Source organism: Bombus bifarius, unplaced genomic scaffold (genome assembly GCF_011952205.1).
Source record: "Bombus bifarius isolate JDL3187 unplaced genomic scaffold, Bbif_JDL3187 scf7180000008058, whole genome shotgun sequence".
Taxonomy (NCBI): Eukaryota; Metazoa; Arthropoda; class Insecta; order Hymenoptera; family Apidae; genus Bombus; species Bombus bifarius.
Window position 1 is genome coordinate 2,792,501 of NW_022884422.1, and position 26,892 is coordinate 2,819,392.

A 26,892-nucleotide genomic window follows, 5' to 3' on the forward strand; every position below is an offset into this window, starting at 1 on the left:
CGAAATACGACATTAATAACGGAAAGGAAATATGACGAACGTTTGTGCGTGTGAAAAATTCCAGGAAGACGCTAAATATTTTTCGATGAAAACGACTGGCTGATTACCCAACAGGGTGAAAGAAAAATCCGGATATCAAATACGCAGTCACGTACATACGTAAGTTTACGTATTCACACATATATTGTATATACGTATATAAATACAAGCCCACGTAGTGGCGACCCACACTCCACCACATGTCGTGAAACTACCGACTCTCGTGTATGTTGAAAAACTATTTTCGACGCAAGCATTGTGTATACGTGCGGACTCCTGACTCCGCCGGAAACCTCTGTTTTACGTATGTAAACATATTGCCGCGGCCTACATGCGTCTCTCGATATTTATCCAACCGGCAGGAATTCCTCTCGTTAAGGGAGCCAGCGCTCGGCTGCATCGCGGATCTTGTTATCGTTTCTGTCAAATACCGAAGCGTTTGTTACGCAAAATCGTAAGTAAAATCGCTCTTCCTTCGACGAATCTCGTTGCTCGAGTCCTCGAAATCTTTCATATCCAAACGATGGAAACTTTGAATTGCGTGAAACTACCGTGTCTCATCGATGAACTTCAGCTATTTGAGCAAAATCATATTTTTATAAATATAACTAAGAACTTGGGTACAATATCGTTTTAATTATTAGGCATTAGAAATAGCGCTGCGCTTTGTGAATTTTATAGATTATGTTAGATATACGAATTGTGTGCATCTTCGCAGCTTTGAGTTTACCATAAACATTCGCGAACAGGATGTAATTCATCAGTTAATAATATAATTAAACTTACAAATTGCAAGCTTCAGCTTGCAGATTCCTTACTTAAAATTCTATAGATAGTTTATAATTTCCAAAATTTAATCTTCTTCGTTACTATATATTACGCTGAAGTACTTATCAAGCTGATAACTTGTAACTTGATTAGCGAAATTTCGATAAATGATATTCAGAAATAGAATATCTATGCTGCGTTACTTCCAACGAACTGTACCATCAAATACTCTAGCGAGATTCCATACGATTTCCACAACGCAAATAGCAAATTGCTATTCCGAACGAGCCAAAGAAAATATAGAAACAAGGTAGCAGAAGAATCGAACAAGGTTCACGATCGTTTCGATTACGTGGACCCATGTATCTAGGATGACAGCTAGCGCTGGCTTACTGTGACTGGATTATCGATAGCAGATTAATATCGAATCGAATGTTTTCTCGACCGGTGTGGAGATTATTCGTGTCACGGTGATGTCCGCGTAGTCGACGAAGTTACCTAGGGAACGGTGTACGGTACGAGAAGGATCAGAGGAAAAAAAAGCAAAGGCGGTGGTTCAACAATGTTAGTGTTGTTCCCTGTTCTGCAACATCATTCCTCATCCAGTATATATCAACGTCGATCTTGTTGGCATCGCATTCTGAATGAAACTACGTTCGGACGAACGTACGTACGAACGGATCGGTGGACGGACAGATGGACGTTCTCGTGAGGGTCAACGTTCCCTTCCTTTCAAGGACGGCCGAAGAGAAAAGTCAAAGAACAGTCGGGCGTAGGAGCGAGACCTAGCCACATAAAACGGTGAAAGGGAGAGACGCGGATGAAAAGAGAGAGGGAGACGGAGAGGGAAAGAGAGAGAGAGAGAGAGAGAAAGGATGGCCATTTATTTCGGGAGGGTGAATTTTCAAGCAACTAATAATAGTTCGTAAAGTGAAATAGATTGCCCTAAATATTTTGCGATGTCCAGTTTTAGAAACCGGCCATGCATCTGCTGCGTTAGAATTTTATAGGCATTCGAGATGAACACTTGTTACTCCGTTGAAGTAGAATTTCGTACAAAGCAGTCAAGTTACCTCACGATCATTTCAAATAGTTTGAAACTACTTCTTTTAAGATGTATTCGACGTTCTTTAATATTCGTTGAAATATTTCAAGTTTCCCGTGTCTGTTACCTTTCAAGTGAAGTTATATTATACAATCTGTTAAGAAATACTGATTACGTGTGTTAAACCGTATGAAGAAGAACAAAGATGATACAAAGTTTTCTGTGATCATTTTATTGAACTGAAATCTCGTCAAGCATGTAACAGAAGATTACATTAAATTGTCAGCAGTGCTATGAATTTTTCGAACGATCTATTTACCTATTTATCCTTCCTATCCTTCTCATCATTAGACAAATCACTCGACATCAAGTCGTATCGAATAGAGTAATAATTGAAATGAAGCTTACGGAAATACGATAATTCTCGTGTTTATCTAATTGAACATAGTTGCAAAGAAAGAACATAGAAAGTAGTATCAAAAGATTGATATAGGAAGATTTTTTCATTTTCCTTGTCTTAACGTTTAATTTACGTGTAAGTTCGAAAATGAAGAGAAAAGAGAAGAAATACGGGTAAATTGAAATGCTTGCTTCTTAACTCTAACTCGACAGCGCATCTCGACTCCGGCTTGTACACGGCTGTCATAATGATCTGCCGCATGTATCGTGCTAATTCGTAAGAGCGTCTTCGAGATAAGGGCACGCCGTTCTACACGATAGAGGGACGCGACCATTTGGATCAGACCGATGGAGAGGAGTGCAGACCACGGAAAGACACTTTCGAAACTCGGACTTCTTCCCAAATGTTTGAAGTCCGAGGTACGAATACGAGGATTATCGTCGATCTGATCGAACAATAATGAAACACGTATCGTATAAAACTCGTTTATATATTTATGGCAATCGAATAGAAATCTAAGAATAAGAAAATGTACCGAATGTACGTAATATAACAAAATAAAATAACTATCATGATTTTTAGATAAAATATTTAAGAACGAGAATGAAATCTAAATAAAGATCTGTTTCAATCATAATAATGGAATTTAAATATTTGCTTCGGATATTTTACATACTCCTACGTAGCATCTGTATTTTGTACACACTTGCATCTTTCCAATTCCACGAATTAAATGCAATTAAATGCAAATAGAATATCTAAACAGAGATTTCGATCGTCAGTTAGTAATTAATAAACCATAAAAATGAATAAATGAATGTAGTCTAATTGCTGAAAATTGAAGGGGTAGTAGCATGGTTACCACGATACAGGCTCCTATTACATTATCCGCAAACTTTATATTTACTCGATGGATTTACTTAATGAATTTTAAACACCTATACCAGGGAAGGATCGTAATGCAGCGTGGCAATCACGCCCTAACTTAACAAGCTTACGCATACACGCATATTTATACGATACACGCAGGGAATGCGAATAATATTCGAACGAAGTAGAAATCGGTAACGTAGGTAGAAATTGACGAGCTGTAAATGTTATTTTATGGCGGTATTACGTAACCGATCATTTACGGTCGGTTTATGCGCGTATAATTCGTGGTCGCAATAAAAGTCCATGCATCCGTGTATCATAACGTTGGCCCCGTGGCAGTGACAATAAATTAATTCGCCGAGAGGCCAATTCGTTGAACCCTGAATCGAATCGAATACTCTAGTCGCCAATTAAGCAGCCTGCCTCGTATCTTCGTCCCTGCGACTTCCGGTCAATCTCCGCGAGCTGATCGCGACACACGATACCTTCGTGGCAATAAACTACATCAGTCCTCCCCCTTGAATCCACTGCGGCTACTATAATTTTCGATACACCGACGGAGAAAGCAGGAGACTTTCAACTTCATCCACAGCGAATGCGTTGGGAACGTTGTTCTGAATATCAGTTTAGGCATTATTTTACTACAATAAGCCATTATTTATACAATTGGGCATTATTTGCTACAATAAGAATCATACGAAGGTGGTTAATATAACGAGATCAATTGTTACTATTTACAAAGCTATTATCAAAGGAAATTATGCATGAAATTGCACCCTAGTGCGCTTTTTAATCTACCACAATCGGTCGTTGTTTTGGTAATTTCAGAAACGTGGAGTCCAAGCGTACCGAAGCATACTGAATCAGCTGAGATAACAATTTCATAGCAACTTCATTCAACTAAACACATATTTCGAAGATTCATTCAGAGTACTCTGCAATGCAACGAGTTTCATAAATCACCCAAGTACTAGAACTGCCAAATCAATCGACAGCACCGGTATCAGATCTTTTATTTTTGCGATTACCAAAAACCTGCAAGTGTTCTTAACGATATCAATATTTTCTCTTATTAAGATAGGAACGCGGTTATGCATACTTACATACTTTATATACTCTACTTTGATTTTAATTAACTATGCATAACATATTCAGGGAGGAGCTTAACTAAATTATTAAATTAAAAAATTTTGTAGTTATGGTGTTAAAGAAGAGAAAGAATCGAATGCTCGTCGGAAGAAGCAGACATGTAGATCGGTCCGAAGAACCAACGACCCATCGAGAAGGCCGAAAAGAGGAGCAATAAGAACAACGAACGGGGAGAAGGCGAGCGATCAGCTAGACCGGATATGACGCGACAGCACATAACGATGATCGTAGATTGCGTTCAGTGCTTGTGCAAAAGCAGGCGAGCAGGAGCGAGTTGATGAAACGGTGACGAACAGGGAGGGTAGAGTAGCAATGAGAGAGAGGGAGGGAGGGAGAGAGAGAGAGAGAGAAAGAGAGAGAAAGTGCGAGGAGGAGGAAATGAAAAAGATGCGAGAGAGCGGGAAAGGAGATCAAAGACGGAGGAACGAGAGATAACGGGGTTGGCAAACATGAAGATAGCGGCGGTGTTCTTGTATTACGAAGAGAGGAGAGAATCTTACTTCAGCAAAGGACGTGACCCAAGCGTTCAGCGTTCCGATCGAAGAAATGCGCGCTTTCGCGAAATCGAAGTACATATAAGGAAATTTTCACCTCGCCAGATATTTTAGAAACGTATGCTTCTACATTGTAAAATGATTTGTAAGAATTTTCTTGGAAAATCTCTAAACAAGCCTCTCTTTTGTCTCGGCTAGCATGTCATTTAGAATACACGCAAGTATAGACAGCATTAATCGAGAGGAGAATTGAATCAGGCTCGAACGTTTGAATCATACCCTTTGTTAAAGATTCGAGTATGACTCTAGATTGTAGACTATTGCAAGAGTAGGATAGGCCGACAGGCTTGGCGTCTCTGCATCGAAAACGTTGACTCGACCGTCAACATATTATGAATATTGCTCAACGGGATACCAACACGTATATACATTGGAACAAAGCCTAATGAAATAAGCGCTTCGTTTAGAATCGATTTTGATTTGTTATGGTACTATATGGAAATATCATGTGCCTATTATATGGAAATGCATTTGCGGAAATTTTGCAGGCGTAGTTCGCTTGGAAGTTGACGTGCCGATTCGTCACGAACGACGTCGAAACGCGTGGAATGCAAGCAACATCGTCAACGTTACGCGGAACGGTGGCTTTGGAATGGAAACTTTCACAATGCCTCCCTCCCTCACCCGTGTCTGGTGCAAAACATATCGACGGATCTTTTTTTTCCTGAATGTATGTATAGATAGAGTCTCGTTTTTAAAATACTTTTTCTTGTTCTTATGTAAAACCAGAAGTTGTCTATAGGATCTCAATGTCGAATTAATTTCCCATCGATCACGAAACTCCTACATCGTACTGTCTTCGATCGATATACGAAGACGTTATATCCGACGTCGAAAGACGAAGGATACGATCTGTGCATAATTTAAATGACTCGTTGATGAGTTTAAAGACGCACGTGCAAACGCGCGAGGACGTGCAACACCAACCACTCCTTTTATGACTTTGTTCATATTCCTTCGATTCATTATTCCGGACACATGTCACTCAAGGACGTGGCGTCTTTGCGCGAAGATCATCAAGTGCATTTGCAAAGTGTTACCACACCGCATTTATTGCGAAGTTGCGCCACATTACATAAGAAACGGTAGCTCGAAACGCGCCTTCCACCAATCGTACGTTCTGGGTTCAAAGTTACTATAGGATGTGATTAAACGTGAACGTAGTGTGTGTTACAAACACTGAAATACGAATGTCAAACCAAATCTCTGGCGTATACGTAACCATGTCATATACATAGTACATATTGATACATCGTTAACTAACGTATCAAGAATCAGAGAACTTGCGTTTCCATCGGCTTCATCACGAAATTGACTCGATTTTCTACCAACATTCGATTAAATTATCGTTTAGTATCAATTTCCTGGGATCTAATGGTATCTTAATCCATTAAGGTTTAACGTTATATTAATGCAATATCTCATTTATAAGCTTTTTCTTAATCAATTTACGTTATCGAATTCTGTGTTTTAACATCACGGCTAATTAAAGGAAATTCCAAGAATTTGTTTGATATCTCTTCCTTTTTTGTTGCTTCATTTTTATTGTGATAAATCGTTGTTTGGTCTAACATAGTTCCTAAAGATAAAGCTTCAGCTTCAATGTTTTCCGAGGACGGGGAACATTTTCGAGATATAATGAATATCTTTGTCGCGTATCTTGAACGTACTTCGAATTATTCAGCAAGCGACGCAGTGGTTCGAGAATATCGGAAAATCACGTTCTGCGTCGCGTTTTGCGTCATCGACTTCGTCTTGTCCCTTTCGAGGGAATGACAAACGCGAGCGGAATAATAAGAGAGCCCTTCGTGGAGAACGTTGGAAACGATGGCTAAACGCCAAAAAAATACATTTTTCACCGATCTACTCGTACATTCGTTTACCAGTTACGATTAATCACAGAGATGCAAGGCAATAATTTAGAGGCGACATCGAAAGGTGAATACGCCTGATCGATGCCTTTTTTTAAACATAAACCTATACAAAAAATAGTATGTGTGAACATAGTCGTAAATTTATTTTCCGATAAAAAAAGTTAAATATATCCGACGAGTTTGAAACTCTACAGACTTACAAACAGATTATTACGACACTGTACGAACTACTAGTTGTCATTCAAAAGTTCCTGAATGAGAAATCTTATCGATTCGTAACCAATTGAATGAAAACGGAACGAAAGAAAAACGAGACGAAATTAGTTTCTATATCTCTGTCGCAGATACAGCGTATTAATCTTTCTCATCGATGAGTCGAGTATAGCGCCAGACGAGTCAGCTACCTATGCGCCATGCGTGGAAATCACGGTTTCATTCATGCCAGACCGACACTACTATATGTGTGTGCATGTCTGTGTCTGAGTATTCGTTTACGTGTATATCTGTGTCACGATGCGCGTGAGCGTGCCGATATCTTGCCTCGCAAGTTGCCGTGCAAACTGCCTCTACAAGTTGGCCTGAAAGTCTCTAGCACACACCTTTATCTCTATATACTACATATTTCAAGTCCAGTAAAACTTTACAGTAAAATTACACAGATGACAGACACTTATTCATCGATTTTCCGTCATCAAACTCAAATCGATCAATAGGTTTCGATTTCAACGGAGAAACTTTCGATCGGATCATGAAATCGTAAATCTAACGTTGGTTTTACTCGCGGCTGCACACTTCCAAGTGAAATGACACTACCCACTCGATGAATATCGGAGATATCTAATCTACGATCGAATATCAAATGTTACGTGTCAGATCTTATATCCCAGTGTTCTGACTAAGCCGTTCGATCGAGCCTTTCCAGATACCAAACCTAATCTCGGGCGCGATTCACGACTTCAATGTACGCGTCGATGATTGTTACTATTCGCGATTATTACTGTTTCCGAATTTCTTGGAAAACTAATCATTCAACCGGAAGTGCGACTCACCGAAGGTGTTTAGTAATATTCCACGCGAGATTCTTTGAGCACCCGATAAATCGGCATACGTATTTATACGCGAGAAACTTACGTGAAACGTTGACGCAGACACGCGGGCGCATGCGCGCCAGGTACGTCAAACCGAGTGGCATTCATTTCTATTGCCATTCGAAGCGAATGACGCGGCTATGTGTTGGTGTGAATGCGCGGCACTGCGCATGCGCTCGTACTCCGATCGTATTCCGTTCCAAGAGAGAGGAAACTAGCAATAAGACTAATTCAATTACAGTCTGCAAGTTTTCAATCGGCGCTATCTTTGATAAATCATACACGCATATATATGAACCAAATAAATTCGCTTTTTAAATTCATTCGCAGAATATAAAATAAAAATATGAAATCGTAGCTCATAGAGGTGTATAATAATCAGGAAAGAAGATAAAGGGTATTCAGTTAACATAGGTTAACGAATGCGAATCAACTTCAGTATAGATAACGCGAGATAAAGGCCGATGTTTACTTGGAGTCAGATTTTTATTTTAGCATTTTACACGTGTCACTCGATACGTCTGTCCTCCCTTTCGACATTTCGTTATACAAATTTATCCGAGAAAGATACTGAGCCACCAGAAAATACGACTGGAAAATCCATCGAATACCATTTACACCCAGTGCATTCATAGATAGAATAAACGAATACTTTCCATGAAAGCATACGCGACCCGCCTACGAGGTCAGCATTCCCATCGACGGGAGGAAAGCAACGAGCACACGAAGCCGAATGCTCGAGGAGGAAACACGGCTACGTAAAATGTGTCGGGCGTTACGAACGGAAAGGTGGCGGCTACTTTCTCGCAAACTTTCTACACCAGTAAATTTCATTCACTACTCGGCCCGTACCTTCTGGCTGGCTTCTATGAAAGCGTAATGTGACTCAATCCGCGGCGAGTCACGCTCGCTCGCTCCGATCGTCGATGAAATTGCTACGAAGAAATCGTGCGACCTCGCTAGCAACCCAGCGAGCTATATATCGGAGCTATGAATGTTATATTTTCTAAACAAACGTGGAATAACCCTAAAAGGTGTACAGTATACCGCATATTACATAGAAACCATAAAAGTTTTGGTAGACTCGTTTGACTAGGTCTCCCTTATATTAGGTTCCAAGAGTGAATCCCCAATGAGAAAGAAACGAGCAACAACAGCCTACAGAGTTTCTTTAGGATCGATTCCTTTCGATTAACGATTCGTTCAGGAACGAAAAAGGTTGGGTTAAGCATGTTAACCCTACTACGATCCTCGAATATTTCTATCTCAATCTTGCTTTTATTTTAGCAAATAAAACGGATTTTTAGTATTATCAGGAAGTGTTTAACATAGGATTGAAACAAGTAATCGCACATTTTCATATTTTACTCGAGAGCTTGAGATATTTTTCAACGTTAGAAAAGGGGCGCTAGAATAACTGATTCATCCCTTAACCAGATTTACCAGAACTACATCGAAATGAAATGGCACCTAAAATCATAGAGGAACAGGGACGAAGAAAGTATATCCAAGAGAATCGACTCGAGAGCGTGACGACTTGATTCGTTTTCTCCGATTAATAGGTTGATTAAAATTCCCGTAATAAAAATAACGATCGAATGACGGTAGAAAGTAAATTCATGTTGGATAAATATTGAAAGTTCAAACTCACCGTTTCGACTAGGGGGCCGTGGAGGCGCAGGATACTGGGGCGGCGTCAAGGGTGGCGGCTGCGGCGACACTCGCGCAGACGAGGAGGTCGTTGAGCCTTGGGAGGCGGACGGCGCCGGTACAAGCGTCGTCGTCAGTGGCGTCGTCGACGTGATAGTCGTCGTAGCCGCCGTCGGTGTCAACGGGGACGTGGTGGCGGCGATTGTGGTGGTGTGCTGCCCGATGTACCTTGAGGCGGTGCTGCTCAGGCTGTTAAACGGCCAGGGCGGGCGCCGCGGTGGCAGCACCGGGGGCGGCTCGTAGTCCAAGGTATCCACACTTTCGGCACTTCCGTTTCACCTGTATCCTTCACCGAACCGCGAAATCGTCGTTTTAGCTTTATCCTTCGCTGTAGTCTCCGTGGCACGTGTTCGAGCACGAACTCATTAGAGGCGCGAGCCGACGACTCCCTTTATCGCCGCAATCTCTTTTTCACTATCTTCCTTTTCTTTTTTTTTTTTTTTTCTTTGAAATCCGCGAGCACACAACACGCGGTCTGCGTTCGGAAAGCGAATGGGGAAACAAGAACGAGAAAGAAAGATGGAGCAACAGTGACTGCGCGCACCGTGAGGTTTCGAAAAAAAGATATTGTCGCGTTTTCTCTTCTTATCTGCCTCTTCCTCCTTATATTCTATCTCCTCACTTCTCTTCTTTCGCACTGGTCACGTCACAACACGTAAACACATGCTCCAGAGTACGGATACTATAGGTGTAATGGCATAGTGCAGTGAAACGTAACAGGCGAACAAGAAACTCGCGTAGAGGCTACGGATTATCGGTAGATTTCCGTGGTTAGGAACGAAAGCGGTGAACACGGCACGGTGGCTCCGGCGTAAGAGCTCTGTCGAGAAAAACACAAGCACGGGAAGAGGAGATGAGAGAACCGAGTGGAGTGGAGTCGAGTCGTGGCAAGGCGAGACGAAGTGAGACGAGATGATGCGAGGTAAGGCAAGCCGAGAGGAGACGAAACGAGGCAAAGCGAGACGAGACGAGAGATGAGGTGAGGCGAGGCGAGGCGAGGTTACGACGACGTGGAGAGGAGAGAGCAGAGGAGAATACGAGGAGAGGAAGCCAAACCGTGACAAAGTGAGGCAAAGGGCGGAGAGTCGAACGAGTACTAAGGTGTGCTATGAGGTGAAGCGAGGTGAGGAGAGGTAGAACGAGGTGTGGTGAGGTAAGAGGAGGGAGAGGCAAGACGAGTCGAGACGAGGCGAGACAGAAGGACAAGACCGGTGAATACACTGCGGGCTCTTCTCGCGCACTGGGAACACATACGGGCTCTCTCTCGTGGCAACGATGCGCGCTCTTCTCCGTCTCTCTTTCTTTCTTTTTCCCTTTCTCTTTCCGCTACGGGACGGCTGCTGGTCGAGCGAGAGCGAAAATCAGGGAGAGAGAAGGCACGAGAGAACGACGATTAGCGTGCGCGGCCGAGAGAGAGAGAGCGCGAGAGAAAGAGAGCCGACGACTGAATCTCGCGTAGGCCGTCTGCCAGTAAACAGGCTCCTTCATTCACTGCTTATTTTATACGGGCGGCCCCCTATGCTCCACAGAAATAGCCACTTCGCTCTGTCCTTGTCGCGCGCACATGCCACGGCCGGATATGCCTTCGCTCTTCGGTAGATCTCCTTCCTCTCTCTCTCTCTCCCCCTCGTTCCTGCCTCTCCTTTCTCTCGCACTCTCGCATTCGTGTCACGCGGCTCGCACCTCGAACAACAGTACTGCTGCTCGTCGTGGAAAAGCAACGAGTAGGACCTCCTCACCGACGTTCTCCTTCTCGCGCATCCTTCTTTCCTCTTCTTCGGAGCGTTGCTTTTTCCTCCTTAAAGCGTATGTGCTTTTCCTCTTCCCTCTCTCACTCTCTCTCACTCTCACGCGTACGTCCTCGTGCGTAAACTTCACCGAGCTGGATGCCTGCCCTTTATTCTGCCCTCCGTTATTCTTCCGTCTCCTCCTACCGGCACACGAGACACTGCCACACTCTCTGCCTTTGCCACTGCCAGCAGCACCCCGACGACGATGCCGACAGGTGCGTCACGATCGATCGAGTCGCCCCGTTCTACCGTAAACTAACTGACACTGTTGCCGGGAATTTGATCGTTTCGCTAATATCCAAATGTCACTGATTTTCTCCTATTATATCTCTCTAGTCAGGAGATCTATTATACAGCTTTCGATGCAGTCAGCTTAACAGGTCTCTGCATTGAAACGATGTCACGGCCAGATATCGATACAGTTTTGTTTCTTTCGTGCACACCTCCACCGTTCCGTAGATCCAGTAATTTCCCGCGATCTATGCGAGAAAATTGATCGTGTAGATCGATTGAGCGAGATTTTTTTTTGAGGAATCACATAAGCACGACGCAATTCTCGATACGTACACCACTGATGGTGATAAATGTAACGCGTGTGTCCGTGGTTAAGTATCAGCCAGCGTAAAGGGTTCGCTTGCGTTCACTGATTTTCTCGAATGGCAAGCCTCCGCTCGATTTCCCCGCGATGGCTGGCAAACTGCGCGCACACACAAGCGAATGCATACACGGGGAGCCTGGGTATTCGTGGCGTACGGTCCTCCTCTCTTGCGTTAAGCAAAGAACGGGGGAGAAAGAGAGTTGGAACGAGTCGGATGGAAGGAAGAAAAAAAGAGACGAAACGACGAAACAGCCACGAGGAGTGGGAGAAGCGTGAACGAGGGAGCGGAAGAAAGACAGATGGAGAAAGAGAGAGAAACAAGGCAGGAAAAAAGGAAGGGAGGAAGAAAGACGGATAAAGTGGGTGGGAGCAACGATCGTCGTGCAAGAGAGAGAAGAAAAAGTTCAGCTGGCCTCGGCGGCCATGCCGGTGTAGATCGTGCGAGCGCAGCCCAGGCACGTACTGTCCGGCCCGCAGGCCCACCACTCAACACCTCTATTTTCTCGCCTTTTCCCTCTTGCTCCCTCTCTTCTTCTTTTATTCTCTCTTTCCTCCGCACTTTTTTCGCTTTTTGCTTCGACCACGTATTCCTCCAAGCTTCGCGATCACGTACACGACACAATCTCTCCTTCTCCTTGTCGTCTTTTCTAACCTCTCTTCCTTCCAACTTTTTTCACGTTCGTTCGTATTGCCGTGCCGGTCGACGATCAAATCGATCCTCGAGCCTCTGTGTATCCATCGGATCTCTTCGTTTTTTCACTTTCGACTTAAAGCGTGTAACACGTTTACAGTTCTCCCGGTGAGTACGATCGCGTACGACGATCCAAATGTGATTCGAACAAACTGTAAACGATGTGTTTGTACACACTAACGACTATCGAGCGGAAAGGCGAACGAACCTCTTTTCCTGTTTCTCACGGAAAATCTTAGGCGAACAATCTCGCCGTTTGGTCTAGTTTAACGAGAAAGAGAGAAATATAATAATGCGCACGCGTACACTCGCGATTTCTCTTGCTCTGCTCTTTCCCTCTTTCCGAGTCGAGTATCACCCGTTCTTTTTTTCTCAATACCGTATATACCGTTCGTTTTCACAGCAGGAGTATAATCGTGGTTCGTTTGGAGCCGAGGCCGGCTGCGCTCAACGCTGGTGTGGCGTTGTAGACTCTCTGCTTGTTACAAACAGCGGAGCAGCGGCCTGTCTGTCTGTGGGTGGGGTGCGCGCGATGCGCATGCGCACTCGATCATACCGAAAGTTGCATATGCGCGCGTTCACTCATACGAGCATGATCGTTTACACGTAAACGTGCATACATACGTCGCGGCAACCTCACCGCCACGAAAGCACCGTGACGCCTGCTATCCCTCCCTCCCTCGCTTCGCCCTGCTTCGCCCGAGTATAGCGTACCCCGCAAGCCAGACGCGATACTTCATTCATGCTCGTATTGTGCGACCAGGGCTGTTTCTGTTCACCCAGGTCCCACGTACTTTTTGCCAACTTTCGTACACGTGTACCGCGTCTAATCTACGACACTCACGCTCCACTCTCTCTCCTATCTATCATGTTCATTCATTTCATATCGCTTATCAAAATCTACTTTTACGTTGTTCTGCGATCGTCGCTTTTCAAAATAATTCATTAGTGAATCAAACTTAGAGATTCCTTATACACGAACGATTAACATGGAATGTATTAAATAAATATATTTGTAATCAACCATGGAAGTAAAACATTCATAAGTTCGTAAACGCGATCTCTTCTCAAAGAACTGACGAGAATGCGCTCAGGGAAGACGGTTTATTCATTGAAGGATATCGAAGCGGGAAAGGATTTCGCTCGTTCGTATTCTCTCTTCGCTCCGCGGTGCTTGAAAAATCTTCGCTCAGGTGATCGAACGTCATAAAACCGATACCCCTCTGTGTACTACGGGGCTCTCCCACATGTCGGGGATTCTCGGTTCTCTTCGGAAATGTCCGCCGACTACATCCTCTTTCGTCTTCGTCGTTCTTGTTTTACAACCCGTACGACTGTCCTCGTTCTCCATCTGTTCGTCTCACTCTATTCGTTTACACGTAAGTCGCACCGTAACTCTGTGGCTGTGCCACGTTATTTATGCGGCCGTGTGTGCGTGTTCCTCCTCCCACTCCCTGTTGTAAGGCAGACAGTGAGCATAAACCAGGCTGTCCTTGTCGCTTCCAGCTTGGCTATCTCCGTTTCGCCCAGCCGGGACACCAGGCAGCGCAGCAGTTCGAGTATTAATCGGACACGCAAGTTTCGAATCACGAGCGGAATATTGTCAAGATAAATCGACCAGACTCCTGCAAATAAAATTACCATAAATACACCGGGTTGCATCACGTCGCGCTCTTTCCTCTCCCGCGGACGCCTTTCCAACCTTATCCACTGTATATACGTTCCAAATCGACGCTTTTGTCCTCGAGACTTCGCCACGGTATTCGACAAACCTTCCAGTCGTATTTGTATCATATTCTCACTGGCGTTTCTACATATCAATGATTGAAGTATAATATTTAATTAGACGACGAAATACGAAATATCCTGATTTCATATAACAGCTTATGTACAGATCGTGAATTTGTTCTTGTCGACGAGATTTTATCACGCTATTCGTCAAATATTCCACTCTTATTTGTCTCATAAAAATATGTTCAAAAATCAGAAGGTTAGCGCTTCCGTCAATGATTCCGTGAATAGATTGATTAATCTGAAATATCCTGATTTGATCGGTGCACTTACATATGAACATAAAGGAGAGAAACACGATGAAAACATTTTTGTTGATTTTCTGATTTTCTCACTTTATGATCAAACAGGAGAATGTTAAATATGACATAATCAAAAATGAAATAACTTCTCAGGTCCAGACATGTAAGTCTTTCAAAAATAGCTGATAAATTATGATGATAGCTGATGTTTTGTGAAAGCCAAAGATGTACGTAATTAGTAAACCAAGAAATATTCTTTAAATTTTCAAGGGAATAAGAGAACGCACGTTTAGTTCTAAAAGTCTGATTTATCATGTTCTTTCCTTGTAATCCTCCTATAGAATCCAAACACAAGAAACGTAAAAATATAGTCTAGTCGTTGCTGAAAAGCGATCTACTCGTTTCATTTATATGTATGTAAAGATTGGAGTGGTTTTACGAAACGCATCGACGGTGACGACTCTTAGTACTCGGCAGTAAATACGGTGAACCGGTTTCCATGCAAAAATGCCACTGTTCTAATCTCGAATGCGCGAAGCGGGCGTATTAAACGTGTGATTGATTTACAAATCGCATTTTTCAAAGGTCTCGAAGTTTACGATCGGGAATCGAACGGAACGTAGTATCGAGACGAATAAATCCTTAGAGTCGAGGAAAAACAAGCTGACGACACTGAAGGGAACAACGAAAAGTGATCTAGAAACGCGACTAGTCAGACTCGTCTAATAATGTGGCACTAGCGTTGCTGCAAATCATGTTTTACTCGCATACATGCAAAGGAGACACCCAAGGTTTTCATGAAACGTTCGTTCATATCGTTACTCGAGAACTCACCTGATTCATTAGCGGCAGCTACACTCGTGAACTTATCGTTACAAACAACGTTGATCGAGGACGAGTTCAAGGCCTTAATTTTCAAAAGCATTTACAAAATATGAAACATCCCTGTATTATAGTAGTTTTCAAGGTGCGCGAAATCAGTATATCAAAAGAATTATCAGTGTCATAAAAATGGAATTAAAATGAAAATCTTTGTGTTTGACGCTGTCTCGACGCTGACAACGAGATGTAATTAATTTAAACGAAGCAAACATAATATAATGAGGTACAAAGAAATAGTAGTTAATGAGACGTAAAAAGAACAGTCCTCTTATTCGCGAGACCTTCCGCGCTTCTTACTTCTTTTCATAGCTGTTATAGATACAACACAAATGACGAATTTATAATAGCGTAATAATAATTATAATATATATATATGTAGTAGTAATAGTAATAATAATATAAATACACATTTTGCATGGCGGGCGTGGCGATATGAATCGCGTGCACCACTTCCCTCTGGAGGATATCCGGTGTGGAAACGCTTCGTCCTACCTCTCCCTTCTTCACGTTCTGACCGACGAGCCCCCCTTTTCCCTCTTGCGTTCGATGATCACCTTTCCTAGCGTCGTAATAACACGTCCTGACGTACTCTCAACTGGCAAATGGAGACACGTTCGTCTCATAATTCTCGCCACCCCGTGCACTATCTTGTTGAAAAGCTTCTGAATCTTTGACAAGTGCGAATAACACTTGGAAATGATAGGAGAGAAAACATGATTTTCTGATTTTAATGTTGCTTTATGATCGAGCGGAAGCATTTTAATATGCCACAATTGAAAACAAAAACAACATCACATCTCTTAGGTTGAAAGATGTGATTTAAAAATAGCGGTCAGGTTGACGAAGTTTTGTGGAAGACAATGGTACAGTTACTGAGATGAACGAAATTTTGAGAAGTACCAAGAGGTATGCGTGTTTAATTACAAAACCAAAGAAGAAACAATTTTGGTTACATAGAATCGATCGACAGTATAAATATTGAATCTTAAAAATGCTTCTTTGTAAGAGATAGGAAATTTAACTCATTGCGTTCTTTTGTAAAATTGCAGATCGAAAATATAGAATCTCTTTTTTCGTGTAATATCGTTAACATATTACGGAAATTTTTTAGAAAATTCGACTAGTTTCACGTTAAAAGAGAACTACCAGTTTCCTCTTTCAACCTGATTCAGAACCGAGGACAAATTAAGAGAACAGTGTCGTTTTCGCTTAGCTGACCATTCTCTGCGCCATCGGTTTCAATGGTTGCAAGGGTTAATTGTCTAATTAAGTAAGGCACTCGCACGTTGTGAAGCGAGTAGCACGCTCGAAAACAACGACGGCGAAAGTTACCCTCGTTTTCGCAACTTTATTGCTTTGCTTCCTCCTCGCTACTCCACATTATCGTTCTCTCGTTTCTTGACTGTTCAGCTGTTCCGTTCCCTTTGCTAATTGTTCCCTTGCCAGTATGTAAATCCGAACGAGAAAATTTTGTCCGGAGATTTCTTCCTCTGCGAAACTATGAATTTTTATATTTATCTTCTTCTTCTTCTTCTTGGCTTCTTAGAGGCCAAACTGATCGACTCTACTTTTTATTAAATTCTTAATTCCATAGAATAAACATAAATACACGATCAATACCGAATTCTCAAGAAACAAATGCTTTACTTCCATAAGTCTATTCATCGTAATACGACGTATATATTAGTAAAGGTAAATCTTAAAAAACAGTATTCGTAACACCGTCACTTTTCTGCACCTTTCAATTTACGAAACTGGCCAAAGTGACTTCTCAAAATTAATATGAACTCCAACATATCTGAATCCAATGAATGCCTAATGTTTTTGTTTCTGTATTTTTCATACCTTCCTTTACGAACTTTTTCAAACGCTCTACATATAAATTCACGGCCTACTAATATTTCTAGCAATAAACCTTTTCACTTTTGAATACGAAAGCTAGACTATTGTTCTTTTCTCTTCCAATAACTACGATTTAAATATTGGCGCTGCCGCTTCTTACTGCGAGCGTCGCAGTTCGCCTTGTTTAGCCGCAATTCGAAGAAACATCAAGACAAAAGCGTAATTCTACTGCATTTGAGTAGAAGAAGAGAAAAGATATCAAAGTAATCGCTCGGCGAGCTACTTCCAAGCTTGTCGCGTGGAGGATCGCGAGTTTAGTTCTCACGATATCGTTTACACGGCAAGCATCAGCGAGATATAACCGTGACGCAAAAGTCTTGGGTCTTCAAATGGTCTATATTTTAACGAGTAGGCTGAGAAACACTGGTTTAGCCTATATTTAAACGACGGCACGCCGCGTATCTTAAACGCGTTCATTAATGCACTTAAGTGTGTACGCCCGTTTAACCTTACGCCTGTTTACAGCTCCCGCCTGGATGATTTGTAACCTACGACATACTGAGACACATTTCTGTCTTTCCTTCTCTTCTCGGCTCGCTTCTAGCTGACCTTGATCGAGTTGTTCCTACGAAAGAATGCCGCTATTGAAAGCGCCACGATATATCGTTGCAAATTTTATCGAACGGTCATGGCAAGCGACTCGGTAGTCCCGCCGGATTTCTTCGTTCGTCATGCGAAATCGCGAAAACATTTGATAAAAAAAAGAAACTTAATCGATGCATACGAACAATTCTTTCAGATTAATCGGTCAGATTGACCGAATGTTTTTCTTCTTTTCTTGGATATTTCAAATGTAATAATTTTAGACAATCGAAGAACACGGTAAGTCGTATTCTATCCTTTTACAGGGGAGCAGTTTTAAAAGTCGATAAGTTGTTAATCGATAATGAGAATATTATCAAAATTGTCTTTTTATTTGATTTTCAAAGTGGATGTGTATTTTTTTTCGTCCATTCCGAAATTTGAAAAATAGTATTAAAATATTGCTTATCTTCGATAATTATATCTTTAACTTTTATAAAAGTTTGTCGACTCATCAGCATTTTCGAACCTGACAGGTTGTTCCGTCATATTAAAATTCTCTCATTTAATCATAAAGCGATATTAAGTAAAAGATTTAACAGAAATACACTTATCACCTTTTTTCCCTTATAATGTTCAAATTGAATCGAGATGTATCGCTTAAGAAATATTGTGTACATTCGGAGCATCGATACGAATGAACCGAGAAATTTGCTTAGGCCTGCAATAGATTTAAGTCAAAACGAAGTCACGTGAACGAGAAACAGAAACGAAGTAAAGAGGAACGAAGCGGAAAGAACCCGGAGCCAAAGACACGGCCGAAGGGGGGAGGCAGGACAAATGATAACGATACGCCGTTTTTCCGAGTACATGTAACTATCTACGCGATCTTTCGTGACCTAAACCACGGACGAATATACGCGTGCATGCCAGCCGCTGGTGAATGGTGCACGCGCTCCATTATTATGTACACAGCTACGTAACTTGTGACATTTCTTGAATGGCATTCAATTTTACTATCTTTAAAAGATGCCGATTATTTTCGCCAAGAGGTCGATAAAATTGTAAATGTTTTCGTTATGGCGATTTTTTTTTTAACACGGAAAGATAAACGTTCGATCGAGATACCGAAAGTAACATTGAAACCGCTAAAAACTACTGAAAGAGGCACGACTCTATCGATTCACATTTTTTATCCAAGAATATCTCTTTGCTTCTTTCAAATAAATATTTGTGAATCAGAAAAATCTAGCAAATTGTCGCTAAGAAATCGGATAAGCAAACAGCTTGTTACACGGCAGGAATTACGTTTGTCATTATCGTTCATAAATACGCGAATGACAAGTCCGAGGAAAACAAATTACATAATACTTCCCACAGACGATACGTAATACGTCCGTTACAATGGTTATCGATAAAGAAGTAGTAATGCAGTAGTAGCCGATAAACGATTCAGGACATTCGTTGATTGAACTCTACTTTTCGGAAGTTATCCTCGCCTATAGTTCGAACGCCATACGAACAAATACTTTCCACAAAAGCATCGATACATCGGTTGCGAGGTCATCATTCCCATCGCTAATGCACACGCAACCACGTGTGTTGCGTATAGACGTGCGAGGACAACCTGCAGATGCATGAATGACTCGAAATGACGTGTGTTCATTGAGCGCCGCTTGGCGTGCCGACTTGGTGGTATTTCTCAGTTGCTCCCAGCAAGGACACGACATATTTTCTGTCTTGCGTAGGAAAAGACTCGAACCGACTGATTCTGATCGCTATATTACTATAATCGTTATATCACTATATTTACTTAGACGTTCTTCGTTTATCGCGACAGTATCTAAGGGAAAGTTGTTCATCAAATTTCTATCAGATTAGCCAAGTTACCTGAGTTCAAGCGACTTGAATTCGATCTATCTGATATCTCTACAGTCGTGTTAGAAGCTTCGTTTAGAGTGACGAAAAACTTTGGATCGATTTCATACTTCGACACTAAACTGTAGAACTGCAATAGAAGATTATGCTCGTAATAGTCATCCATCTTTACCGTATAGAAACACTTTGTGAGCATATGATACGCGCTATAAGAAACGTTCTAAAATTTCATTAGCATTGTAACGAAACGCGGCTATCATGTTTATATCGGTGAAATTTAAAACGAAATTGAAAAACATAAAAATTACAAGATATCTGTTACAATCGTATATTTCGCAGAGATCACCAAAATATTTGAACAGATGATTATTCACGAAGAACATCGTCCACATTGTATGCTAATTTCTTGCTAAATGTGTAGATGTTTATAATAAATGATCCGCAGCTTCCACATACATGTTTTAATCAATTTCAAATTTTACCTACGTAATCACGATACTTGCGTCTCGTTACGGCGTTGGTGAAATTTCAAAAAGTTTTCGTATGACACACACGATATATTCATACAAATATTCTGCAACGAATGTTCAAATACTTTCGTGAGTCACTGTATAATACTATCAGGGATTGTACCACTTTTCGATAAAACATATTTTCTTTGAAAACGAGAAATTTGTGCGTATCAAAGTCAGATACTTAAGTATTTCTACGTAATGCTACGAGTTCTAAGCGTAATTCCTTCTACAAAATAAAATTCAGATTTTGACAATCTAACCAAAATAATCCACACAACGATCCACACTCTTCATCACGTCAACAAAAGAGGTCAATTCTGCTCCGACAATTTGTTCGTACCAGAAGCTCGTTCCTATCCTGTTCCTTCGACAACTGTAACAGGCAATATCGATGACTCGGGAGCGCAGTGGTATCGGCGAGGGGGCGACAAGGTGGGTAGGGGCGAGTACGAGGCTGTTGGAGCTTGGGAGACAGGGGAATGGAGGAAATGAGCGCGCACACTTACGCTTACGCGTACACTCGCGTATAGTAAATGCGTGTTGAGGCGACCGCATCGGTAAACCGATTAAACGACTTACATAAGTTCCAGTTGGCAGAGCCTCGAAGACACGTAGATTCGATGAAAAAAGGGTCTCCGGTGGGTTTGAGAAGAGGAGACAGACAGAGAGCCAATGCAAACGAGAGAAAGAGAAGCGGTTCGGCGCGATGCGGCGTCGGGAATCGATGATACGGACGGGCTGGAACGGAAGAAAAGGAACGTGAGTGCATTGCGCCCTGGCGTTCGCCACGGATGCATTTCCTGTGTGCACCGTGCACAAAACGATATCCTCGTTTCGAGTTCCTTCGCTAATTATGTTTCAAATTTACCGATCTACCGGCGAGAAGGAAGCGGAACAGTTATACCTACCATTAAAAAGTTAATGAGTCATGGTATCTCCCTGGAGAATTTTAAGTATTCCTGATTCGGCGGTCGTACTTCGCTTGCCTTCCGGTATTTGATCGCTCACGCTTCTCGGTCTTCGAAAATTAGCAACGAAACCTCAGCGTTACGCTGTTAGCGTATTTTCGAGAAGATCGAACTTTTTATCAAGTACGAATATACGCGAGGCAAACTCCTAATTGAACAGGAAAGATAACAACAAGGAAGTTATTCTACGTGTAAAGACAGGAAGAATAACGTAGAATTATTTTCACACATAGAATGACATGCTGCAGATTGTTCACTCTGTTGTCATGAATTAGTCAAGTTCGCATATCTTTGTCGGACTGTGAAACACGATTTTCCGGAAACGTTGTATGAAAAAAAATTGTTCTACATGCTCGATTTATCCTTTCATATAAAATCACCTCTCTGTCGATTATACCAAGATTACTGCGACACGTTGTATACATTATTGAAAATTTTTCTGCATTCTTATCGTCAGATAAGTAATCCCCTCTCGTTTTCGCGAGAGCCGAGCGAGCGTCTAAAGCCGCGGATCGTAACGCATGGCTGGAAAGCACGAAAGAATGCCATCGGACGGTCGATCTCTGGCGAGTTTCTTCTCTGGAGCCTCGTGACACTGTACGCTCCGAAAACAAAAACAGGAAGAAGGTTACGCTGATACACTCGAGCGCAAATCGTCCGATCGATCCTTCTTTTCTTGTGAAACTTGTGATCTTTATTTTTATCGCGATAATTCGCTCGATTATTTTATACAAAGTGAATACATATACAAAACACGTGAGGCTCTCATATATCATTTCCTTTTTTCTTCTTCTAATGTAACATCATTCTACTTTTTTTGCTCTTCTATCTTCTTTCTCTTTCTCACGCATACACGCTATCTTTCTCGCTGTCTCTCAGTCACTCATTCATTCGCTATCTTCCTCCGATTCACGTATCTACACCTACTCCCCTTTCTGTCTCTCTTCCTTCTCTTCCTTGCACGTGTGTTCTCGACACGACGAAACCGGAAACACGTCGGAGGAAACTGTATGCGAGACACGCTTCTGCTTCCACGAATCGATCGTGAGTACCAACACTCAGACGAGTTTACCATTCGTGACAAAATTCGTCGTCATAATTAATACCATATTTTGTTTTCCTCTATCCGTATATCAATGTTTTCAATTCACTTTATAGAGAAATTCCACGCATTTAAACATTCAATGTTATAAATATTAAAGACATCCGTGAAAGCTCGCGAGAATATATTAGCACTATATCCCTATTGCACAATTATGTTTCGGCAACGCGACTTTCGCAGCTGAACTGCGGATCTTTACGTAAATTCACATTTTCTCGAACACAAACGAGTAAGTCGAATCTAAACATTATCGTTTTCTGTATCAAATACCATATATATCTTTTGTCGTATCGTATACATTCTGTATATTTTCGCATTTTTAAATTTCCTAAAAATGCACGAACATCCACAGTTGAAGCTAAGTTAACTAAATTTCCCCATAATAAACCAAATGTTAGTTAGTGCGAGAGTTAGAAAAGAAGATAGAGGCGATTAAATTTCTACATTGCATTCGGTAAATTTTACTAAAAAGAACGAGGGATAGAAAAGATTATCCCTCGTTGGATTTTTCTTTGGAATTGCCACGGGAAGATGGACGAGCCTCGTAACAAGCCCAAAAAAGACACGGCGCGAATAGAGTGGCTTGTCGCGGGCAAGGAAACCGGAGCGTGTGACGTAGGATTGATCGCAAAAACGGGAGGAATCGTTGCGGTCGAATCGTCGGTGGAAGAGGAGAAAGAGAGAAGACGGAAGTCCCATTTCGTTCGAACAGTCACCGCCTTGTTCGCCTCGCGCAACCGCATGCGAGGTAGTATCGGACGAAACTCGTTCAACTCGTCGACGGCTAATTCAGAGATCTAAGTGACCGGAAACTAGAGAACGCTAAGGACTTTTCTTCAATTTCTTTCGTTTTCGCTTCCTGCTGCATGGTTATCGTCCGAGATCGAATTTAGCGCGAGCACAGGTATATTGTATTTCGTTTCTCAAAGATCATCGACGTAATAAAATTGTTCCAAGGCCCCTCTTGTCTCTCTGCTCTATAAAACCTATCAGGATAATTTAGTTTCGATACATTTACAATCTTCTGGATCCTAGAAGTCCTATTCCGTTTCGTTATTTTGTCTTTCTGTGTTTGCCTTTTTTGCCCGCTTCGTTCGGCCATATCGTTCAAAAAATCTCGTTTTCCAATTTCAAAAAATATTTCCAACATTTATGCAGATTTCGTTTCCAACTATTTGCGAGCTATTTTCCTCGGTTACACGCTATCGAACTGCTATGGCGAAATCTAGTTCTGCTTTATGGTAACAGCTCGATTCAGCAGCGATCGGGAGGTTACGTCCGGTTTTGCTAATCGTAAGACACGGTTTTCTAAGACACGATTTGTTAACGATATTCAATTGTACGCATTAAACAATTCAACTATTCGACATGGTTTCTTTTCGTTCTGCGTGTTCTCGTTGAGCCCGGCGTGAGCACGGTGATTAAGTACTGCGGAGTTTTTGGATCGTTTGCCTTTGTTGCAAAACTTTCGAGCAGAAACCGTCGTTTCGAACCGCGCGGCCTCGTTTCGAACTTGATGACGCGACGTCGTCTCGTACGCGTCACGAAATTGTTATTAAAAATTATTAAAAATAATATTCGACGCTACATGATTAAGTTTTGACTTTTGATTTCATATCCATTGCTGTGTTCAGTGGTACTGTACGCAGTTCGTGAAAACATCGATAACAGCGTTTACGTGACACGAAGAAGAACGCGTCACTACGTATCGATTAAGCGAATATGTAATTCCGTGCATCAATCTTCTATTCGTCTCGGAAAACTTCTAATCAAAAGAAACGTTGATTCTGCGTGACTTCTAGCTTGAGCGATTTTTAACATTATTTCTCAAAACAGGAATCACGTGCAATGAAACCTGAAGAACGTTTCGAAGGATCACAGAATGAAGCAAGGCGTGCGTCGATTATTTGCGTATATCAAGTACAACGACAGAAAGATCAGAAAATTCGACGTATATATTACAATTCGGGAGAACGATCGACAACGATCAGAAACGAATCCAAGATGGTCTGTGTGCTCGTTGATCGCAGCCCTCGCTCCTACATTTGTCAACCCATAAAACCATCGATGGAGCTTCAATGTTTCCACCCAGTCCAGTATGTCCTAGAGTATCTGGAAGAGCTTTTTCAGTTCTACCATCAGTTGCCAATCAGTTTTCACCAGATCGTCCCTGAAGTATTCCTTACAGGCGTCTATGCTTTGCCTGCTTATCTGTAACATAAACGACGAGAAACTTTGCTAATGAAAGTCAAATTTGAATTGAATTCGTTTAAAAATAACGACGACGATCACGTCGTAAGAACGTATTACGGAAAATAAAAGAACAGTATACCCAGAATACACTTTGTATATACACGAGTTTCTTGGAAATCAAGCCGATCAACTAGTTTATGTAAGAACGTACATTGTCCAAATGCATAATTAATATACAATTTCTCGAAAAGCAAGCAACTTGAATTTATTTATCATAAATCACAGTAAATCAATAGTTATATAAATACAAATGGCAAATTCCAAGACGAGTTTTACAGAAAGACATTTGTAATATCGTCAGAATTTCCAACTTTAAAACGTAGTCGATCAGTGTGGTTTCTGAGCTGACACACATACAATGACTGAATCGGAGCCAGCTCCACTTTCCAATAACTCGATTAAACGAACAAAAAACAATCCAAGGTCAATCAAAATCAAATCACATTTTCAAACGTGATATAATCTTGTAGTCGACCAATATTCCTAACGATAAATTTTAGCATCGTTGAATATGAAACCTATACCTTTCTTTCTCTATCGATAAATACAAATAAAATATCAAAGCTGGCACGTTATTAATGCAAACCCTTGAATCATCATCAGGGCAAACTGCAAGTAGAAAGACCGTTTTAAACGTTTCTCCTCGTCTAGGAATAATTTCCTTGAATCGGTTTTCGCGAGGACAGGCGCATGCTCGCGCACACAGTCCATTCACTAACGTAACGCTTTACAACTGTTTCCGCCCCCACTCCCGGCCGGAAGTCCCGTTTCATTCATGGATCGGTCACAATGGTGGTTTTACGCGGCTATTGAGGACGCCTGCCTCCCGCCACGCCCCTGCTACTTCTCCCCCACCATCTCATTCTCACTCCCTCCCTCCCCTTTCATTCCCTTACCTTTCTTTCCCTTTTCCCTTCCCCTCGCTCTCGCACACGCTCCCTCTCTCTCGTTCTCTCGCTTTTTAGTTCTCTCTCGTACGCGCGTACACGCACACACCACGCACAGATCTCCCACCGTACAATTCTTTGCCTCTCTTTCTCCGTACCGTTTCCGTTTCATAGCCTCGTCTCCGTTGCTTCGTTCCCTTGTCCTCTCACGGCCCTTTGTCACTAACCGAGCAACGTTGCACGAACAGCAGAAGGGTCCTCTCCTCGTGAAACCTTTTTCCTATACATCCAGATGATTTTTCCAGCCACGGATTTTCGATATCTTGACATATACCCACAAGGACACGTTGCAACCTAACGCCGTCCATACTAACTTTGATTCGTGTTTCGTTCGTATCGAACGAAGAGCCTCGCCTATTCTCACTTCTCCTATCAATTTAATCACAGGTCGATTTTATCGACTTTTGATTATTGAGTAGTCTCGATGATTTTACTCTGCACGATTCGGTACGGTGTATTTTTGAACTTATGGTTGAGCAGAAATTATCGTGTAGAATTTAAGAGGTCAAAGAGATGAAACGAAGGAGGGGAAGGCGAAAATTCTGTTGTTGCCAAGGAACGAGCAAAATCGTCGCTTGACAAATCATCGTGGGAACAAGGTGATTCCGGGGAATCGATTCTACGAAGCAAACGGTAACGACGACTTCCGCTCGCCTTGGCAGCACACAAAGATACCCAAGCCAGACGGGCTGTGCACATATAAGTGTTCACATGGTGTTGAGTACGCGTGCACAACCGGAAAGCGTGGATAAAGCTAGAGGAAACTGAGTTGACGCTATTGAACACGGAATTCGTGCTATGCTTCTATGATAAAGCAAATTTCTAGATTTAGATAAAAGAATAATATGAAAGCCACTAAACCGCGGAAGTTTATGTACTTATTGAAAAGTTACGGAAATATATCTATTGTACTGTAACATAAATTCATCTTATTTTTATGCATACATATATTATGATGAATATAAAAACAAGACGAATTTCGTGCGAATTATATATTTTGAATATTTTATAATTAGTATATTATGTGCATTCTATGTATCTTTGAACCATTAAATTTCCCATGAATGCACAAAGATTCACGTATGATCCACGTCTCGGAAGCCAAAACGATCAATTCCATTTTATACGAAGCTCTCAATTTCATTTAAGTTCATTTACGCAATTAATATCAAACATTTCAAGGAAAAGAAAGAACTTATTTTCATGAATTTATTCATCACAGAGGAACAGTACAAACTGCTTATAATTATTACTTTCCCTTACATTTCAATTTATGGAGTTGATCGGTATAGCTTCTGACTCATGTAATCA

General features: G+C 41.8%; 2 protein-coding genes and 1 long non-coding RNA gene across 5 annotated transcripts in view; all 3 read right to left on the reverse strand.

Moving 5' to 3' along the window:
- The window catches only part of LOC117208230, a gene marked incomplete at its 5' end in the record, with an annotated part of 31,256 nt that extends 21,481 nt beyond the window's left edge, over positions 1–9,775 (reverse strand). Inside the window, one exon of the mRNA XM_033449217.1 lies at positions 9,442–9,775. Within this exon, the coding sequence (XP_033305108.1) occupies positions 9,442–9,775 (334 nt within the window). The remainder of the gene's footprint in view (positions 1–9,441) is intronic.
- A 153-nt stretch (positions 9,776–9,928) lies between these two features.
- Positions 9,929–21,403, reverse strand: LOC117208214. Its single transcript, XR_004487651.1, has 3 exons — positions 21,220–21,403; positions 20,891–21,049; positions 9,929–14,204 (listed from the first exon to the last, which is right to left on the reverse strand). It is a non-coding gene; the product is annotated as an uncharacterized LOC117208214 (long non-coding RNA).
- Positions 21,404–23,225: 1,822 nt separating this feature from the next.
- Positions 23,226–26,892, reverse strand: part of LOC117208206 (eukaryotic translation initiation factor 5B) — a 32,607-nt gene continuing 28,940 nt past the window's right edge. For 2 of the 3 annotated variants that reach the window (XM_033449169.1, XM_033449170.1), the window contains one exon: positions 24,485–24,592. In XM_033449169.1, the coding sequence (XP_033305060.1) occupies positions 24,485–24,592 (108 nt within the window). Of the gene's footprint in view, positions 24,593–26,892 lie in introns of all 3 variants that reach the window. The other variant, XM_033449168.1, reaches the window with a different exon arrangement.